The sequence below is a fragment of the Leptosomus discolor genome, chromosome 13 (genome assembly GCF_034619465.1).
Source record: "Leptosomus discolor isolate bLepDis1 chromosome 13, bLepDis1.hap2, whole genome shotgun sequence".
NCBI classification, from domain to species: Eukaryota; Metazoa; Chordata; class Aves; order Leptosomiformes; family Leptosomidae; genus Leptosomus; species Leptosomus discolor.
The window spans coordinates 5782428-5803841 of NC_141403.1; the positions used below are offsets into that span (position 1 = coordinate 5782428).

The 21414-nt window shown below is 36.6% G+C and overlaps 1 protein-coding gene across 2 annotated transcripts in view; it reads left to right on the forward strand.

Moving 5' to 3' along the window:
• The window catches only part of SNTG1 (syntrophin gamma 1), a 153044-nt gene that overhangs the window by 83882 nt on the left and 47748 nt on the right, over positions 1-21414 (forward strand). For both annotated transcript variants that reach the window (XM_086472624.1, XM_086472626.1), the window contains exon 11: positions 3564-3602. In XM_086472624.1, the coding sequence (XP_086328750.1) occupies positions 3564-3602 (39 nt within the window). The remainder of the gene's footprint in view (positions 1-3563; positions 3603-21414) is intronic.

The window sequence follows — 21414 nt, forward strand, 5'->3', positions numbered from 1 at the left end:
AGGTTTTGTGAGCTTAATCAGCTGCATTGCAGCAGAGGGCAACAGTAATAGGGTACAAGTCACACAAAAAGGCAACAGTATGGAAGGATGTTCTTTTGGATTACTGTTTCTCTGGCATGAAGATGTAAATAAAAAATAAAAAAGAAAAAAAAAAACAGAAAAAAGTTGCACACCTGAAGCTAAAGCCTGCTCATCTGCTCACCCTGCTGAGGACTGATGTCTTCCATGTTCTTGTTTGTTTCTTCTGCAGAGCAGGCACAGCCATCACGGTGAAAATTATCCATCTGTGGTGGCAACATCTAGTGCACAAAATTAACTGAATTAAGCCGTGGTTCATTCTTTTCTATGTCTCACTTCATATCATCTCCCTGTCCAATATTCCTCATGGCTATGATGCCCTAACGTATTTGGCCAGCTGAATTTTTGGAACATATCTAGTCATGTATCTTTCTATCCTTATCACAATCAATTATACTTCATACCATTTTTCTAGGATAGCTTCCACTAAAATCTATCCTTCGATTATTGGTCTCATCTCCCCATCACTTGTCTATTTACTAGTCAGATGTAACATTCTGCAGAGACTTTATTTTTGATGCCTTCTTCCTCCTTCCACGTTTAGGTGGTCACCAAATCCCAAACCTCTTCTCTGTGGTGGTCTTAGAGCTTTTTTTCCTAATCTGCCTTCATGGAATGCGAACCAGAGTAGAATTTCACCCTTCCACATCTGTTTTTTCAGCATGAAGTAGAAGCAGGTAGTTCTTGCTAGCTTCAGTTCAGCTTTCATAACGCTTCCTGTTTCTTTGCCTTCAGAACAGAATTTGTTTGCTAGCTTCTTCTTTTGTCTCCTTTTGTGCCATTCCTGATTTTTTATTGCTCTAGATAAACACATCTTTCTAAAGAATGTTCTCAGAGCGCCTGCCTTTCTTAGTGTAGTATCTGCCAGGGTTTTATTTAAAAATATTGTGTGCATATATGTTTTCAGGTCATGCTGGTGTTCTGTGCTGAAAACAAATGTTATTCATTTGCATCAGTTACACAGTGTTGTGCGCTGTGATTCTGCGTAATAAATAATAGTATTGCGATGAGTTCAGTAATGTTATGGAAGACCGAAGGAACATTTCTTTTCTAGATGATCTATTAAGTAACAGAAGATTTTTTTTCTCTTTTTATTTGCAAAAAGTATTTACAGTTAGGTTTTGATTCTTAAGGATTGGTAGATCTGAATCATCTGTAGATTAAATTTTACTCAGCGCATTTTGTAACATGCTGGGAAGAACAGTGTTGGCTAATGTTTCCCTTTCCGCATTCAAGGCAGTGTATCTCGTAATCTTAAAGACCAGTGACTTCTGCTGCCTGATTGTAGAACTTTTTTGGGTTTTATGTAACATCCAATATTGATGCATGTGAATGATAAACATTTAGGGTGTTCCTAAAACTGATCACACATAACAATTTTTACTTCCAGGTAGAACTGTACACCTATAACGCAGTTTGCAAATTACAACATAATTCAAAATAATGCATTTCAAGAAATCATCACCATATTGCCTGAAAGATAAACATGATCGTTGTAATTCACCAACAACAGTTAAAACAACTAAGCAGTGTAGGCACTTAGATTGTGCTTTAAAAAATGAGCTGGAAATTTGTGAATGAGAAACTGATGTTTGGATCATGCAGTTACATTTCCCAGGAACATTTAAAAGTACACAAGGCTCCTAATGTACTTTATTTCTGTTAAAGAAATTAATCTTTATATAGGAAGTAAACAAAAATGCTATTGAAGTATTTAGTATACAACCATAACTTGCCCTTAAAGAGATTTTTTCCGTATTTTGTTTAGAATAGTAAAATCTCTTTTTCTTGACAATGTTCTTTCATAACTTAAATTTTTCACGGTATTGGCTGTAGTCTAGTCTTTGCTTACACTAGAAGGAAATACACAGTTTTGACAAGGATTTTATTAATGCCTACTAACACAAACAGGGATTTATCATGCTGGAGTATTTCATGTCAGATTTAGGAATAAATCCTAGAAGTCTTGAAATCTCTGTTTTTATGTCAAAAACCTGTTTTTTTAATCCACCTTTTCTTTTAAGAAATTATGTAAGGTAGTTGATATCTTATAAAGTGTGGATTCATTTTATTTTAATACTTTATCCACCAAATGTCCTAGCTTCTCTAATGCTTCCCATTAACTTATGCTGAAGAAAGGAGGAAACTGAAGCTGGTGTACATGCCAGAAGGGAGGGTGGAAATGTTCTTCTGACACTTTTGCTTCAGGATGCATTTGAAACCCAGCTGAAATTGCTTGCCAGCGTGTTCTTGACAGTGAGAATTATCCTTTGATAGCAAAACTGTGGGATGTCGGTGACAGACTTAGAGACTTGCTCAGTATTTGCATGAAGAATGCAAAGAGGTTACCGCTGCAGGAGGCAGTCTGTTTTTAAAGACTGCAAAACACAGTGCCCCTCGCATCTCTCCGTATAGTTACTTAGAGATGATATTATAAACACTGGAGGAAATTCAGTGGTGATTCTTCCTTTCTTCTAAAAGGATATCATACCTTTGGTTGAAGCAGTGTAAACGTTACACTGTGGTTTCAGGTCTTTCAGGGCTATACAATTGATTTCTAGTTGAGAGTGTCTTTAAATTAAAGATGTGTTTTACTCATTTACCCATAGCTACAAAAACAATTGTGAAAAGTTAACATGAGAGAGCAAAAAATAAATGCTAGGTATTAAGTGTCTGTCATGAATGCGCATGGTAGATTTACTAGGTTTGCTCAAAAGCTTTCAGGGCTTATGCTTAAAATAAAAAAGAACAGGTTTTGTTCTACTAATAGCAGGAATGCATATGTTCCACACTTAATTCTCCTTGTATTGGACCCTTTTGTGTCAGAAAGCTGGCAATGTTTATTTAGATGGAGTCAGCAATCTGCAGGGCTAAATACAAACTGCTCATGAATCGGATGTCTCAGACCAGTTTTCTCTTTACTTGTTACCTAGGGGTATTGGTGAATCTTTTAAGGAAAAAATGGCTTGAACAATTATCAGAACTGATTTTGCACACTTGGTTTTGCAACTGGGGTACAAGGGTAGAGTGAGGGATGTTTCAAAGGCTATTGCAGCCCAATTTTCCATTGTTCCTTAAGGAAAGGAATTTGCTTAAAGCTTCATGACTTTGGTGGATGGCAGTAAGTTGTTCTGTGTTACTTCCATAGTTAAATACTCTAGTTTAAGTTATAGCTTCTAATCAGAAAAAAACCTCAAAAGACATAGTGTTGTAGAATTCAGAAATAATTTTGCATGTATTCTCCTTTCCTGTATTCTGAACAGCAGAATGAACCACACAACGACCATAGAAATGTCCCATGATTCACATGAGCTTCTCAAATATTTCAGTCCCTTTACTGCAGGAGATTTTGTTCTGGATTTTTTTCATACATAATTTGGAAGGGAGTATCTGCTATATGTCTCTAAAATCCAATGTTTTGGGGTGTCTTTTTTTTTTTCTTGTAATGAGTGAATATTAATCTATTTCTTTATTCATTTTTACAGATTAAAAAAATCAACAGGAATTTTCCCGTAAACCAGCAGGTAAGAAAAAGAAAATTCGGGGTTGTTTCATTTATAATTGTCATTTCGACTGTATTTAAATGTGTAGTAGCTGCGCCTTATTCTAGCTCAAGAAATCTTAATACATTTTCTTCAGAGTACCTTGCTGCCTCAAAATAGGTACTTTTTTCTGAAGTCGAAGGGCACTGGAGTGGTTGGTCAAAGTAAGATCATGCATGAACTTTTCTAATTAATATGTTTAATGCATTTGTGTGTGTATATATATATACGTTTTCTTCAGATTACATCTTAACTATTTTACTATAGAAGGGGGAACGGGATTGTTGTGCTTCACCAAATTAGCAGGCATCCATTGATGTTCTAAAATTCTAAAACTGTATGAATGCTATTATCCAAATGAAGGCATAAAACCCCCCTAAATTTTTGCACATGGTTTTGGAGCAAGCCCGTAGGAGAATTTGGAACAAACTGAATCATCTGACTGCCTCCGAGTTCATCCAGTGGCCGTCTCATACTACTGGAAGGCACTGCAGTGTCTTAAAAAAACGAGAGTAGGATTCCTTGAATAGAGATGGTTTCTTGCAAAATGCGTCATGAGCACAATTGGTGCTCTTCTCTGCGGCTGTACATCAGGTGATTGGATCCATGGGATGAAGGCATAGAGCTGTGTGTCTTGTGAAATCTGTTCTTTCCACAATTTTTTTTTTTCCCCCAAAGTAGCAAACCTGTCAGCAGCTTAAATGCTGAAATTCTGAGGTTCTAGCTGCTAGAGACCATAGTAAGAATGGACAACAGCCACACTTCCTCAAAAGGATGAGCATATATTTTGGAAAACAAAGCAAACCTTCCCCCTTTGTAATGAGCATTACATTATGGTCTGGGCTACCACTGTAGCTCACTCAGGTCAGCTGCCCTGGCTGATTCGGTTCTGCTCATGACCTGCCTGGCATGGCTGGGCTGGGATTCTATTCCAGCCAAACCAGGACAGATAATTTTATCTTGCTCTTGCCTCCTGAAGTCGCAGAAAGGAAGTGGTTTGTCACATTCAGCTATTGAAGAATTGGGCATTTGGGCATTTTCAGAACAGTTTCTATAATGTCAGTCACTGGCAGCGGCAGAGAAATGGTCCTGTGTGAGAGGAAAGAAGGTCAAAATGCCTAGTAAACAAAAAATAGTTAACTAGCTTCATTTTCGCTCTTATGATTTACTCTGAACTTACCTCTTTGCTTTCATTACTGTAAAATAAGACACAAAAATACAGACAACAGTTATAATGTCCCACCAGGCTAACATTAATTCGGTGATCTGTGCTGTTTTGGAACTTCTGGCATGTGCAGTCAGGAAGGCATTTTCCTCTTCATTAGAATTCCAGTGGAAAGCAAAAATCAATTTCCCTGAATAGCTTGTTGGTCACGTTGTCTGTTAGGGTAGCCTGCAATTAGCACATTCTTCTCTCGTCGGCATCAATCACTATTCCAAATGAATTACCATGGAGCATTTCAAGAAAGCCAAAAGATCAAACTGACTGATAAGGTCTCACTGCCCATCAAATAATGGAAAAGAATAAAGTTTATTGATCTGTGGATGTCTTGAAATTTTAGGGAACATTAACTTCAAAAGCAGACTCCCTTTTGGGTTTACCTTATATAAAGAGGGTTATGGGTTTTTATTGTAGAAGAAGCTAGGAAATATCACCTAATTTAAGTTAAATAAGGTATTTCTAAGAAGAGTTAGAAAAGACTGCACAGATGTGAGGTTAATTTCTGTCTTCTGATGTGCAGCAGACATTAACATGATATGCAGGGAAGGAACAGGCCTTTTGTTACATAAACACAGCATTATTTATCTGAATATTATAATCTTGAATACTGTCATCTAGACATTTATTTTAATAAAATACATTTTTATCTGAGTGTTGAATAGCTAGTTATTTCTTCTTTCTGCAAGCACATCATGAACTTGAACTCTGAAACCGATATGATTGGGATTTTACTTCTAGTTTTTTTCTTACAATGTATTTTGCCTAATATGATTAGTCCAAACTACAAACTACATGTCACCCATTTAGGATGGAAATACCTCTATGTCTTTTATTGTACACCCTCTGCATCTGGTTTAATAAAGAGCAGTAATAAGACAAACTCTGACAGTTTCTAAGCACCTATAATGGAATGTTTTCAAAGTCAGTTTATGGGAAAACATCTATTGACTAAGAATTTTTAGAATACTATCTTTAAGCAATACAGGTAGAAAAGGTTTGTATGATCGTGTGGCTTTTTAGTTCTCCATCGGTGACAGAATTCCTATAGTATATTTATTTTATTTCTCACCCATATATCTAGAAGATTCCTGAAAAATACCAATAAATTTCAGTATTTAACGTTTTCTCTCAAATATCCTCCTTTTGCTAAATATCAAGATACTAAGGGTATTAATATCATTTTCACACTTTGATATTACTAGTATCAAAAATGCATGTGAAGTTTTGATTTTACACCTTTGTCTATGTGAAATTTTCCACAGAATTTTCAAGAGTGGCAACTTTGCAAGTTAATCTTTTGACTGCTGCCTTCATCCTGTTATGCTCAAAAAAAAAAAAAAAAAAAAAAAAAAAAAAAAGGCAGACTTAATTTCACTTAAAGAATACCCAGGATACCCATGGGTTTTCTTATGAGCACTAGCTGGGCAATTGAAGGTTATTTTCACTTAGAATTTTTATGTACAGATGTGCATGTACATATATATATATAAAAATAAAACTAATATGTGTATATTTATCTCTATATATCTGTATGTGGATTTTAATTAGTTGTTAAAGATAAAAGGGGGAAGGCAGTTGTCAAATTAGAGTCAAGGAACCAATCCAGTTAGAATTCCTTTATTAGTATGTTGATTTGGAGAAGAAAGCATTGGCACAGATCCATGAGCATTACTGTGAGGAAACAAATGAACCTACATAGGTGTGGAAGCGACTGTAACAGTGACAGTGTTATCCAAACGTGTCGATGTTGCAGTAAGTTGAGAAGAGAAGTGGTGATTGGAAAAGACTTCACATAATGTAGCAGGTTTCCTTTAAGGCAGTAATTGTGCAAGTAGATTTGTCTGGAAAATTATTAGAAAGAAAAGATACATTTATTGGAAATGATGAAAAGGTCAAAGATGATGAGTATTGATAAGAAAGTGGTAATTATATGGACAGCATGAAGCAATAAGAACTTCCAAGAATGGTGTTGATAGATTTCATAGTGGTGGAAAGATTGTGCAAAAAACACTGGAACAGGACCACACAGACAAAATATTGTTGAAGAAGATTGTGGGAGAAGAGGGGAACAACGTTCCCCCTTTCTGAGCTGGCAATGATGAAAACAACACTTGAAGGTGATAAAAAACTAGAAAATTGGTTCTGTTTTTGTATTTGTACTATATACATGGGCTACGTATAGTACTGTCTAAGAGAATATCAGCAAGTAGTTGAGGAAAAAAAAATAATAATTTGGTACTGAAAACATAATGCGTATTTTACAAAAACACTAAAAATAATACTGTGTCATAGACAAAATTTCCATAATTCCAGAGGAAAAATGATAAAGACCTCATAGCAGAGAGGCACAAAGAATATTTCAAAGTTTCAGGCAGAGGCTTCTCTATTTGGTCAGCCAAGATGAGAGGAAGCAGAGGCATGTTTCCTTTCCTTGGAACTCATCACTGCTGTTCAGGTGTTACACCGATTACAGCAATTGTGAGCTCCTGCGGGAGCCGTCATTAGGCAGGTGAGTTCTGAAAGGTGACATCGACTTCCCTGCCAACCCTTTCCAAACGACAGGGAAATACACCCTACCTCGATAAACGGTGGCGGTGAACTGAGGACAGGCACTGCCCATTCCTTTGCAATTCCCTGGCTACATGAGCCACCGTGACTTTGCGAATGTGCTGAGCTCAGCTGAAAATCGACTTTGTGGCATCTAGGGCAGTCAGCATTAGGTAGTCTTTCTGACAAAATCTTCTGCTCCTTCTCAGGGTGGGAAACCAAATGTATTGCCTCCAGCTACTGGAGATTTGACTACACGCTATAACCCTCGTTTGCTGTTTGGGTTTTATTGGGATTTGGCATTTACTGCCTGCCGTGCCAGGAGGATCACTTAGTTACATCTGGGTTAGGTACACAGTGGAATTCAAGGTTTAGATCTAAATCTTAGTCTGGCCTTCAAGTCCCCTCCTCCTGTCCCTCCATGTACAAGTAACTACAATGTTTATAAATTGTGGTTGGGAACGTCGTAGCTTTCTGCTTGCTCTGTTAGCTTGTGTTACTCCACAAGCTGGCGGTACAAAGCAGATTCAGCACCTGGCAAACCCAGGGAGCTGTTTTTCCGTTTTAGTGGTTTACGGCTGTGTTCACGTACACGTTCACAAGTGCAATAAATGGCCTCTTGCTTCTCCACTGCACAGACAAAAGCTGAGTCTCAAAGTTTTACATGAAACAGATGAGAATATCTTGGCAGAGCAGTGTATTTAAAACTTTCTTTTCCCATGCTGTATGTCTCATCTCTATTAAGATGAATTCAAAGGCTATAACCCTTCACCGTTCATCAATGTTTCATTCACAAAAAAAGGATAATGGGGAGGAATGCTATAATCCTTTAAGGTGGACAGTATTTCTTCTGTCCACAGGCTGCATGAGCATTTTGGAAGATTTGTCTTGTTGCTACAGCAGATAAGATATTCTTTTTAAATAATTTTAGTTTTTATTTTTAGAAGAATTTTTCCCTCTAGAATTTTCCTGTATTTATGGGAAAAGAATTGGTAGCTGTCCTGTTCAAAGTTAACAGCTTATAATGAGAGTTATATGAGAATGAGACAGAGAGTATTTCCATCTCCACAACTGTGTCTAACTCAATTTTAAAACAACATAATGACATAATGAACTGATGCCACACTAAGGCAAGAAACTGGGTTGTAATTGTGCATGTCAGATTCCACAGCACTCGGTTGCCATGAATCCCAGTGTTCTGCAGGCGTGTTTACGTTCTTGATGACGTTCACAAATATACATGGATATGCCCATTTTCTCTAGCTTTTGGTACAATTTAATAAAAACAACTATATGCAGCTGTACCAGATCAGCTATGTAATATCACCTCATATTCTGGCTTAATAGGCTGCTGTTCATCTTGGTTCCAGTTATGCAGTTAGAACAATCTCATTTAAAATCACTTCTAAAAATTCATCTCGGTGAGTTTCTTTGATAAAACCTAACTTATAAACACTGTATAAAGGTGAATTTAGGCAAATGTCACGGTGGCTGGCTTGCCTGTCACTTGAGCCAGTCCCCTGTACTGCAGATGTGTTGCATCTCTATTACACTTAAAAAGGTGAATTGCATTGCTCAGGTGGACTGGTAGGTCAACATCTCTTCTACTGGTACACATTGGTATGAAACACAACGCACACCATTTTATTTTTGTTTTAATTGCAGAATAATAACCTCCAAGATGACATTACTATCGTATTAATATTTTTGAAGTGGAATGATTAAACAGTGTTCTACCGAAAGGTGACACTTCCTCAAAATAAATCCAGTGATTACTCTAGAAATATGTTAAGGAGAGTTGTTTTGTTCCCTCTCCTTAGGTATATTTTGTTTTCTTTTTTAAATTATTATTATTTTTCTTCCTGATTTTGCTGAATTAATTATTTTTCAGTCTGCCATTACTGTAGCTCCTCAGAGTAGCCATTCTGCAGCTCTTGACTGACAGTCATTGAACTTTCAGGTCCTACGGTACATCTGCTCTATCACCATCTGTTGTCACAGTAAGGATTTGAGTAGGTTTATTTTGAAGGAAAATCTCTAGAATGAAGCTTCTATTGTTAAATGTTTATAGAAACACACAGGGGGAGCTGAGTTCTTGCTGTTAAATTAAGCAGAAGTGCACAATAGGGTGTAAATTATGCTGTACTAATTCCCTGCGTTGTATCGTCAGCCATCTATGGCACTTGGCATGGATTTTATTACTCATGTTACTCCATAACATAAACCCTTGAAAGGCTTACGTTACTTATTAATACTTTATTGAGCTTTCTGTGAAATAAAACAAATATATATATCTGTATATCTGTATAAATATGTTTGGTTGACACAAAATACTTTTCACTGAGCAGTTCCTTTGTTTTAGATGCTTCTGACGCACTCTATTATAAAAACTATGCTTCCTGTGGCAATTTTTTTTTCCCTTTACATTGTAGACCAGAGCAGCTTTTGAACTTCAGGACATAAAAGAGTTTTAGAAGAACGATACACACCGTAGATTGTTAGAGATTTTAGGCTGGGGAAATGATGTTGACTTTTCAGAATAAGGTCAGACTGCTTCCCGAAGATAGTGGGTTACTTGATGAGCTAGAGAGCATTCATGTTGTGAGTCACTTGATGCAGTTATTGGGTAGCAATGCTTATATCCTAGGGCTGCATACCCTATAGCTCATGAGAGGATTGAAGTAATTTGGACACCCGCTGGAAATTTAGATGATAGAAAAGAGTGATTAGATCAAGTTCTTATTTAAATCTCAAACTATAAGTCTCAAGCTGTGTATCAAATCATTTCTGCATGTCCAGCAAATTCAATTTTGCCTCAAGTACAGATTTCATCCTCATTTACATATTTTTCTCATTTATCTTGTATTTTTTTCTAATACTAACTCATTAGTATAGCAAGTATTAGTTGGCTAATGTTTTCTTGCAATATTAATGTCACTACCTGAAAATTTGTTTCGGTATGTGTAAGTTTTTCCTGACCAAATTTAGTGACCACAACCATGTTAGATCTGCGTCCAGATTTTAGTCAATACGGGGATGAATATACTGGGTTCTCCACTAAAGTCTTAGGTAGGGCAGATGAATGAGGGGAGTCTAACACCCTGCTCTTTTGTAGACATTGAAAATGGTGTGACATAAACAGACATGTCCCACAATTAGATCTTACTAAGTGGAATCCTGAACTGATGAGCAGATAAACAAATTTTACTCATTTTCTGGTTCTGGAAGAAGTGCTACTAGATATTGTACATATTTTAGTGACATTTCAAGGGTCGATTACAGAGGGAACTTGGGACTCTGCGGGGGCATGATGTGATGTCTAGCTGTTACCCATTGGGTTCCAGAAGAACAGAGAACCATCTGGATAAAATCCAAAACAGCCAGGGTGCAGCGCTGCCTCGGGCAGCTCACAGGGACAAGTCTGATAGCGCTTCTCTCTTCGTGCCTTAGGGGTCTGAGTCAAAGCTTCATTCATGTCAAGTTCAAAGCTCTGAATGCTTCCGCAAAGACTCTTTCTAAGAAATGATATATAAATAAAATAAATACATCTACTTTACAAAAGAACATGTTTATGCCTATTTTTGGGTGACAGTCATGGCTTAAAAGTGTTCAACTGGTAAGTGGACAGCTTGATCCACTGCTTTCCAGATTAAGGTGTTCTTACCAGTTCTTTCACCTTGCTTTATGCTCCTCTCAGGTGTGAAATCGGGCTCTTTCTAATCCTACAGGTCTTGCACGTCTTTCTGCATAGTGTCATAGCTTCAACAGGAGGTGTATATCTCAGCTTTTAGTGTGATGGTTAGGTTAGAAGATGACTGGAGTTGGGGATTTATGATGTTTGAGACTGAAAACATAAGTAGCAAGTCTTAAACCAAGAAAGGGCCATTTTTTACTCTACTAGAATAAATGCTGGCATCTTTTTCAGGTATTTTATTGTTCGACAGGATTTTTAGCTGCTGTCCAAGCAGGACAACAAAGCAGGAGCACAGGAAGCAAACTGCAGCATCATTGTTTAGAAATAGATGCCTTGAATGATGTAATGTCCTGTACCTCTTTGCTCTCTGACAAGTTCCTGAAAAGTGGTAACGAAGAAAGGAAATAAAAGGCAAGAAATGGAGTCACCATATCCACAAAAGATATAGGTCATATTTTTTTTTACAGTTATACTTAGAAAGATTAAGTATGGGGAAAACTTTTTTTTCTCTAACCTCCCCTTAACTCAGGAATTGTCAATATCCATAGCTTACCAGTTATGAATCTGTTCTGTCTGGCCATTTTGGAATTTTCATTGGAGGCTGAGGCTAGAAATAAAAACATTTCAGTGCTTCATTGTAATGTGTCTTTTATTGCATCAAGTCAGTGTAGAAGTTCCCAAGAATAATGAAGGTATTCAGTAAGCCTATACACAGATTATTCCTTGGGGAATTGTATCATCTAAATAAATTAATTGGAATGAATGAGGCATAAACTTTAACAGTAGATCTTCTATCGAAGGAGCACATGGGACTCAAAAGGCTTAAAGAAATTATTTCTAATTACAGTTTATTTCAAAAGGAGAGGTGGATAAGCATTTTATTTTTTTCTCATTCACTTATTTTACATCTATGTAGATGATCAGTGCTTCATATCATACCCTGTGAAAGGAAAAATATTTCATCTCTTGAACTTCTAAGAACAGTGGTTAAGCAGAATTCTGTGGATCACAGATGGTCGTTGATCTTTTCCCTTTTCATCACAATAATAGTCCATGGTAACAGTGATACAGTTGCTACCTGAATTTCAGAGAATAGCAGATGTGTAAAATAGTACAAATTAATTGACAGTTTATGGGTTACCTATAAATGAGGAAGGGAAAAAAAAACCCAAGAAGTACTAATCACTGAAAATGTCTGAAGGAAGACTGACAATGAAATTGAGGGAAAATATTTTAAAAATTTAGTTAATTGCAAATACAGAAACATTCCCTAGAAATTCAAAATATGCAGACACTTTTTTGTCCTTTAAACAGTTATATTTCATGATAAGGAGACTGTTCAGGGAGCAGTATCTGTTATATGCTTAGCACACGAGAGAAGGTTTGCTTTCAGTCCATCCTATTTTATGACACAGCAAATAGAAGTTTAACAGCAGCAAACAAATAAACTATTCTCAGGAGCTGACAACCGAAAAACTTATTTATTTATTTACTAATAAATATTTCCCATGTTGGAATATCTCTCAGTGATGCTGGGTTTAGAACCAAAAGAAGTCCACCATTACTTAGGAAGAATGATTCTGGAAAATGTAGCAGGTCTGGAGCAGCAAAAGGGCCTGAAGCATTAGATAGGCAATGCTGTGGCCGGGGACTTCTGACCAAGGTCCAGGCAGATGTCTGGCTTCTTCCTCCAAAACAGGTCTGTACCTGATGGCTCTGGTGATGTGTAAGCGCTGAGTGTCCGAGTCACTCGATCCAACTGGCGTGCTCAGAGTACCCCCAAAGTCCAGCAGGATCAAGATACAACAGTGTACAGTTTCTTGCTGCTTTCTTTAAATATACAGCCAGAAGTCATGCTGCTTCCCACGATGTGTTTAACAGCCTGCTGTTTGTGGTACTGGCTTAATAGAAGCAATAGTCACTCATTGCTCCAACCTATTGCTCCCACGAGCCTGCCGTGGCGGCGGTAGGTGAGACCATATGGCAGCCTGTCCTTCCCCTCCTGGTGAAGTAGGCTGCCGTTCAAAACCTGCCCTAGACAGCAGGGTGGGAGACTATGCAAAAAGGATCCAGACCTCTGAGACTGTGCAAAATGGCCTTGAAGGAAAGATGCTCTCTGTGAGAGGAGAAGCTTCTGGCTAAGATTAATTATGAGTTTACATCCATCAGTTGTTTAATAAACTTCCTGGAGGTCACTGTTTGCTCTTCACTATTGGCCTCGAAATATTCTGTCAGGGTCTCTCCTTCAGCCACGCAGTCGGCACCCACTGTGGATTGTTTTTATGTTGTCTTCCCTGTGGGTGAAGGAGCCTGCCTGTCCCTCTGTAGAGCCCTCTGTGCATACAGAGCCTCAGTGTCCAGCACTGAAGTTTGAGCTTCGTTCAGGACCCAGTCTTAATTTTGAGGCTGTTACGTCCTTTGCGGGTTGTATCCCTTATGTGTTCATGATGGTGGGACACTTTGCATTAAAAAAATTACATCAGTGGAAGAAAGCTCTGATAACTGCAAAATAATTGTTACCCAGTACTCCTTAAAGACAGCTTTTCCAATGAAACTGGAACTATTTCAACTATTGACAAGGTATTACCCCACTGTCGAAAAATAATTAAGTGCAACGTGAGTTCAATAAATGTTATGAACTCTGCTGCTAACTCCCTGCCAGAGGCTATTGGCATACAAAAAGCAAAAGATCCTTCAGGATAACCTAGGTTCAATCTAAACACCAGGCAAAATAAAACAGGCTTTATTCTAAAAAAAAAAAAAAAATCTTGTTAAAAAATAAGTTATGAAATGACACATGAAAACAATATTATGTAGTATATACTGAATATCATGTTCTTGATCTAATCATCTCCTAAGGTTTTTCTTAGCTCCTGGAGGAGATATTTTACTAGTAGCTTTCCTCTACCTTGCTCTCTTTCAGAGTGGGACTCCATTCTGGTTCTCCTTCTCAACCCAGTTGTATTTGGATACTACTGTTTGAAAATTGATATTTAAAGTGGGTCCAGAGTAGCTGCATTTATCCTTCTTTCTTAGCAATTAATTTAGGAAGATTTTTATTTGCTTAAAGAATGTGAGTTATGCATCATTACTTTAATCCTTTACGTTCCAGCTTTTCCATTCTGTTCAGAAAGTCAATTGAATTTAGGGTAATTTTAAAATGCTCACAACCCTAATCTCTTCTCATCTGACTTCTCACCTCCTTTTTCCCTTCGTCCACAATGTCCGTTGAATACCAGGGTCCTTCACAAATCATAACCATTCCCACCACCACTGTTAGCACCTGAGAAGGGATGATAGGATTCACCTTTCATTTCTGAATAGCTGCTTATGAGCAATAGAAGAGTCCTGCTGTCCTCACTCTCAAGGGTGCCTTACCTGCAAGCAGTCTGGACTAAAAATTCAATTCCTTTCCAGAGTGTATTTTAAGGATGAAAGGCTGCAGTGAGACGTTTGATACACTGCCCCACTGAAAATTAGGGCAGATCTAAAATGGATGAGTTTAGAAAATCCTGAACAGCTACAAATGGATTATGAAATGTGAACTACTACATTTGCTGTGTAGCACTGTGAGTGCCATCGCAGAGTAGTGTGGCACTGTAATAAAAACAATGCTGAAGCTGGTTTGGTAAGAATAGTAAGTCAGGACTATTTTAAAACAGATTCCAAGACAGATATGACTGCTTTGAGATCAGAGACTCACAGAATCACAGAATTATTTAGATTTGATGAGTTGTTGTAGGTCATCTGTTCAAAATACTGCTCGGAGAATGGTCCACGTAAATCAAGTTGCTCAGGACTTTCCCCAGTCAAGTTCTGAACATCTTTAGGAACTATCGTAACATCTCTCACCAAGATAAATAATTCAATTCAGTATGTTTTAAGTACTGAAAGACATCAAAGGTGCTTTGATACATGATTTCTTTACCATAATACTACAAGATAGACATAGTGAATAAATCTTTTTCTATAGATCTTTAGCAAGGTACATGGTCTGGATTTCAATTGCAGAATATTGATTTGGTTTTATAAAAATTGTTAGTTTATTTTTCAGGCTGTTGTGAATTGAAAGTTCAAACTCTGAAGGCAGGTGAAAGAGAAAAGCAGTGACCCATAATGTTATCTGTATTTAGGTGTAGTGGAAGACAAATAGTCTTTGGGACCAGTTAAAATGCTGCAAGTTTTATCCATTCAACTGTAATTTTTTCAAAAGTAGTCTTCATGAGCCAAAAATCCACTGAAAATTCTTTTAAAAGCAAAAAAAAAAAAAAATTATTGAAAAATCTGCGGCTTTCGGAATACTCTAATAGAGGATAAGTGGCTAGGAAGTATGAAATAAGCATAAATATATATGCTCGATTTCCTAATAGCATTTAGATCACTAGACTGACATGCAGAATTATTTGAAACAAAAAGGAAAGTTCAAGCTAGATGTTTCTGTACCAAATAAGTTTCTGATGACATTTTAGAGGCATTTTTTGACTTTTTTTTTTTCCAGTTAGTGAGGTTTTTTATATGTGATAGATTTGGTGATTGTCTCCAACTTTTACTTTAAATCAACTTTATGTTATCAAAAGCAAAGACTATTTGTCAGATTTTTTTCAAGATAATGATTAAAAGAAAAATTTCAATCGCATATTACTGGCCTTAGTAATAAGTGACCAATATGATTGTAAAATGTCTTGCTTTCGTAATTCTGTTTTTTGTCCCTCCTGCTTATGATAATTTCTTTATATTCATATATCTATCTTTGAAATACACTTTAAAGGAAGATTAGAGGATAAGTGTAGTCTGATGTTTCTGATAAGAAAGGAATCGTAATGTTATCCATATATGTCAAATGTATGGATTGGATTACAATTTCTTATTACATGATATGAATTCAATTGAAATATAAACAGAAGCTTTACTGCCTTGCTCATTTTTTATAGATCAAGAAGAATATTTATCATTTTCTGTTTAGAGATTAAGCTTAATTAGACCTATTGCTTAATGATCTCAAAAACTGTGAATTCATTAGGCAAAATAATATTCGGTATAGCTAATGAATGGTAAAATTACCTCAGGGAGTGTTCTTTAGTGATTTGAACATTAAATTTTTATACTGCCTGTTGTTTTTTTTCCTTGTTAGTAACTGGCACTGGTAATGTTGATGCTCCAAAGACACTGTGCAGATGCATCAAACTTCTCCTCTGTAGATTTCCATGTTCTGTAGGAGAGCTGTGTGGCCTCCAGTTATTTCTGACTGATACACCAGTAGATAGGTTCTCTTCATTATTTCCCTTCTCTTAGTAAACTTTGCAGCTGATTGGCAGTTGCTGGAGATACCAGTTTCCCAAAAGTTTCATAAGAAAATTCAACAACTCTCTTGGCTTAAAGAGAGACATCTGTCCTCGTTAATGGTTGTAAAGAAATGCTGACTACACCATACCCAACAGTGTCGTGAATCACTTGCCATCGTGCTTCTGATTGCAGTAGTCGTTAATCTTTGAAGGATTATGTATATTATTGGTTTTTAATTGCCTCTAATAATGGCTTCATTATGTGCATTTCTGTGAATGTGAAACGTGTCTTTAGATGGTGTTTTAGCTTGTTGAAATAGTCCAGTCCTTCCCTTGATGCTGTGAATTCTTAGAAATTAGCAACTTTCCTTGAACTTTTATCTATTTTTTTCATAAAAAAAAAAAAGTTACTGCATCACCAGCTGACCTTTCCTAGATCTTCGTTCTCACAGCAAAATCATGGTACTAGTAAGGAAGGAAAAAAAACCATGTCACTACTCCTACTTCTTCAGTCACATTCTCTTCCTTCAAAACAATTCATTAACTGAACATGGATTATGAAAGCTGCAAACCAGTGGATTTATGCAGAAAACTGATTTTTGTACTTTTGAAAATAAAATTTCACCTGTTGATGGCTTTTTCTTTTTTCAGTTACATGCATTGGCTTCTTAAAAAATGAATGAGTTGCTAAAAGGCGATCTAATTCTAGTCTAAATTTATTCAAATATTTTTGGAGATTTTATTTATATTTATTATTCTGGGAGGATTTAAGTAGTAATTGTGTTCTCTGAGAGCCCTGAGAAAGCCTTAAGAACACTTTAAGCTTGCAGAAGCCTTTTTCTTTTGATAATCAGATAGGACAGAAAATAATTGTTTCTCAGAATAAATAGCAAAAGAGGTTTTTGAAACATTATTAGGTATTTTTGTCAGTTTGTAAGTATTGCTATTTAAATGACTAAGAATGGAAAGTAAGAAAATTTGCCTCCTAATAGTCGCCCCCCAGTAGCCATGAATAGCATTATTCCATAGAAGTTTGATGTTGTTTTCATCAGAGGATGAAGTATTTAAATATATTTTAAGTCTAAACAGGATTTTGTATACTTACATATATGTTTGCACTGCTGATTTTGTAGATAGTTTAAACTTCAATCTCACAAAGGTATAATAATATTTGTAAGTCAGGTCTTGTGAAGTTATTGTTACCGAAAAAGGTATTTCTGTCAGATATGTTTATTTCGCTGTGTAAGCGGCAACACCAGCGAATTAAAAGACAGCTTTAAGTGTACACCTGGGTATTTGCACTTTCATTCTGGCTTTGTGAGCACTGAAAAGTGTAAACATCTAATTCTGTAGGAATGTAATTTTAACGTTATGCAGACTCAACACTCATATTGCTAACATTAATTTCAAACACCTCTATTACCCATCACATATATTTTATATATGCTTAGACATTTGGGGTTCTCGGGCTTTTACAGTTATCTTCTCCTTTGGATGGAGCTCGGTAAGCAGAAATTTAGCAGGCTTTCAGGATGTTAGCAAAGCAGCTACGTGAATAGTATGATCTCTCAGAGACAGCCAGATAGCCTAGGTTGCACTAGTCCTGGCCAAGTTCTGTTTACCATTCCTTTTCAGAGAAACAGAAAATGAAAATCTAAGCAGTATCTGGAACCAGTCATTGAAATCTAATTGAAAGCTACTCCTGTGGCAAGTTAAGAATGATAATAAATGTGAATGATTCACTCAGACTGGTACCTGAGAAAGATGAATATGTCAGTTGTTTGCTTGGTGGCATCATCAAAATTCTGAAAGACACTGTCCAGTGACTTGTAATATTCTGGTCTTTTTCTCCGATCACCATGTTTCAGTAGTCTAACCTGAGGTGACAAAGATGAATGTGATACCTTGTTCATCAGAAAAGAGAGGCCATGCCCTCCGGCTTGATCATCTGAAATATTTTTTGTTTGACCCATTTATATTTTAGAGCCTGAAAAATCTATAACCTTTATACTGTGTACATTTAGAAGAGGGGGGGAAAAAAAGTCATTAATCAAAAGGTAAGTCCTAAACACAGTCAAGCTACTAGGCTTTAGAATAGATAATGTTTACTTTCTCGCCAAATGTTGAGCTTTTTGTATTGCACTGTTATCTGTTTAAACCCTCAAAAAGTCCAGAAATTTTATCCTGGATTAAAATTTACAGCCCTCCCTGTGCCTGCTTGTAAATTCAGTAGGTGAAATATGGACAGGCAGGGATTCAGAAATGGCCGTATATGAAAGATGTTTTTCCCAGTAAAAAAAACAGAGTCCTACTGGTTGCAGTTACACAACAGCAAAAGGAGGGGGAATGATGACAATGTGATATACAGCGAATTTTTTTGGTCAGGATGTGTGTGAGACCTGCTCATTATCAAAGACTTTGCTGAGAGCTGCTCTGTTGGGAGTGTCAAAGAAGGCCTGAAGCTTCTCGGGTTGTCTGTTGTCCTGTGATGGCAGCAGGTCTGTCTCCACAGTGGAAAACCTGGCAGCCCAATGAAGCTGCTCAGGGATGTGCTAAATAGCTCCGAAGGTGAGTTATGTGGCAGGTAAATGAGAAGTCTCTACCAAAAGAAAGGATGCTCATTCCAGTGAGGAAGGCAGATCGCTCTAAAAAAGACAAGATATATATTTTCATCGTCTAGTTACCATACCTATTAGCCAGGAGCTAACCTAACCTGTTAACCTTAACTCAACTCCCTGTAAAATGCAAACATCCCCTGTGCAATCTCGGGGGCTGGCTAGCTGCTCTAGTTCATGATTGGTTTTTCTAAATTACCCAGTTGATATCCTGCAAGCCTGGACTGGCGTGAGCTGTTTTTGTACTGATTCCTTCTAGTAATTTCATACACACTCCCCAAATGAGTATAAATTGGTATCTAATACTGCGATTTGCATCCAAATCTATCTTTGTAAAAGCAGCTACATAAGGTCTTTCTTGGAAAAAATCCTAACACAGGGACGCTGTACTTTCTAAATACTAATCACCTCTATTAAAGTGAACACATTCAAATTGTAATGAATTTTAAATACATGTAACTGTTCATTGACTTGAATAATTTAAGGGAGGCAAAAAACCCCAACTTTTAATGTTGACATTTTGACAAAGGCACACAGTTGCCCGATTAATGTTCAAATTGACTTTGTCTTTAGAAGAATTTATTTCAATGAACAGGTATTTAGAAGTCTTAAATAAGTAAAATGAGTGCTTTGAAGTAAACTGTAGCTATTAACATGTAACAGTGGATGAAAAACTGAATGGATGAGACAAAATTAGTAGATTATAACAAGAAGATTGTGAGAAACCTGGAAAAGGAAAGTACAGATCTTTACCTGTTCAGAAAGCTGTCCTGTACCCACATGGAGCCATCACTTTTCAAGTCTGTGAAGGGGGTGAAGGCATGAAGTGGTCAATATAGTCCTGATTTCTAGCAAGATCTGGTAAATCTCACCAAGTGGGTGCTCAGCTTTCTCATGGGATGGTGTTGGATATGGTATAATGTCAGCGACAGCTTAAAGCACATAGGATAGGAAGGAGGAGATGTAAGAGGAGAACTGAAGGGGGAAACTGTTTTGTAAGAAATCATTTTCTGGTTTTATACATTCATAATTCTTCTTATCTCACGGAATCACAGAATGGTTGAGGTGATAAGGAACTTTTGGAGATCATCTTGCCCAACCCCCTGTTCAAGCAAGTTTGCCTGGAGCAGGTCCCCCAGGACCATGTGCGTCCACAATTCAAACCAAAAATAGTTCATTTCTAAGTTTCGAAGTTCAGAAATAAAATTCAAAGGAGGTATTTGCCAAAGCTGTTCCTTTGTTATTAATAATTTGATGGCATCATTTTCTAGAAAATACTGACCATTACTGATGTTAATTTGACACAAAATGTAATGAAGCAAACAAGGCTTTAAATTATTTTAAATCTAATCTGAAACCTATGTAAAATAACCTTTTGTTGCCGTTTGTCTAATGTTTCTTTGAGATCATTTTTCATATGCAGACTGCCTTGTTTCAGTGGACTTTGTGAAGAAGATAGAAAATAATTCACAGGAATTTAAAAAAAAAATATTTGTGGAAAGATTACCAGGCTTTTCACCAATCTGAAAAATAGGATAGGAGACATTTTGACTATATTTACAATACAAAATTTTTCTAGCATTCATTCAAAATTATATATTATTAGTTCTTCTATTGACTTTGAAAAAACTTCTTAGCATAAAAATCCTAAGCCTTTTAAATACAGGACTATTTTTGCCAATGATCGCATTACAATCACAATTTTTGTTCCATTTTAGTGTGATTTTATTGTTTTTCTGCTAACAATTGACTATAATGGATTTTGAGACTATCAGACAGAGAAAATTATATTAAAACCAGGGTAGAGAGCATTATCTGAGTTCCTCATCCCTCATCATTTTTCCCCTGTGTTGTCTGACATATTAATTTGTCTTCTGACTCCATGTTTATCCTGTGCCCTACAGCACTGTTTCGCATAACAGAGTATGAATATGAGACTTCCAACACAAAAAGATTTCAGTGCATCTGTTCTGATCTTTGGATCGCCTCACTCCTTTTATGTCACATTTTACATTTCATTTGGAGGAAATTTTCTTGTATTTTTATCTTACTCTTCTTCATAAAATATAATAAAATTCATGTAAAAACTCTGGAGAAGTGTCTCTGAAAGTCAAGACTATTTAAGTCATTTTAGCAATATGTTGGATTGATATGAAATATGACAATTTCTGGCAATTTATCTTGCTTGATTAGGGTGTCCATGTGCTTTAAGTACATATTAAATTAGGAAATTATGGATTTTTTACTGAAGAAACTGTCTTGTTTCATTTATCATTTAGTTACAGATTTTTTAAACTGTACATGATTTAACTCATAAACCATAATAACTTACTGAATCTTTGTTACCGAACCAGAAGCCACTAAGTTGACTAATTTGTGTCACCATTTGATTTTGAAGAATGAGCTGCTCTGGGTGAATTAGAAACGAGGACTG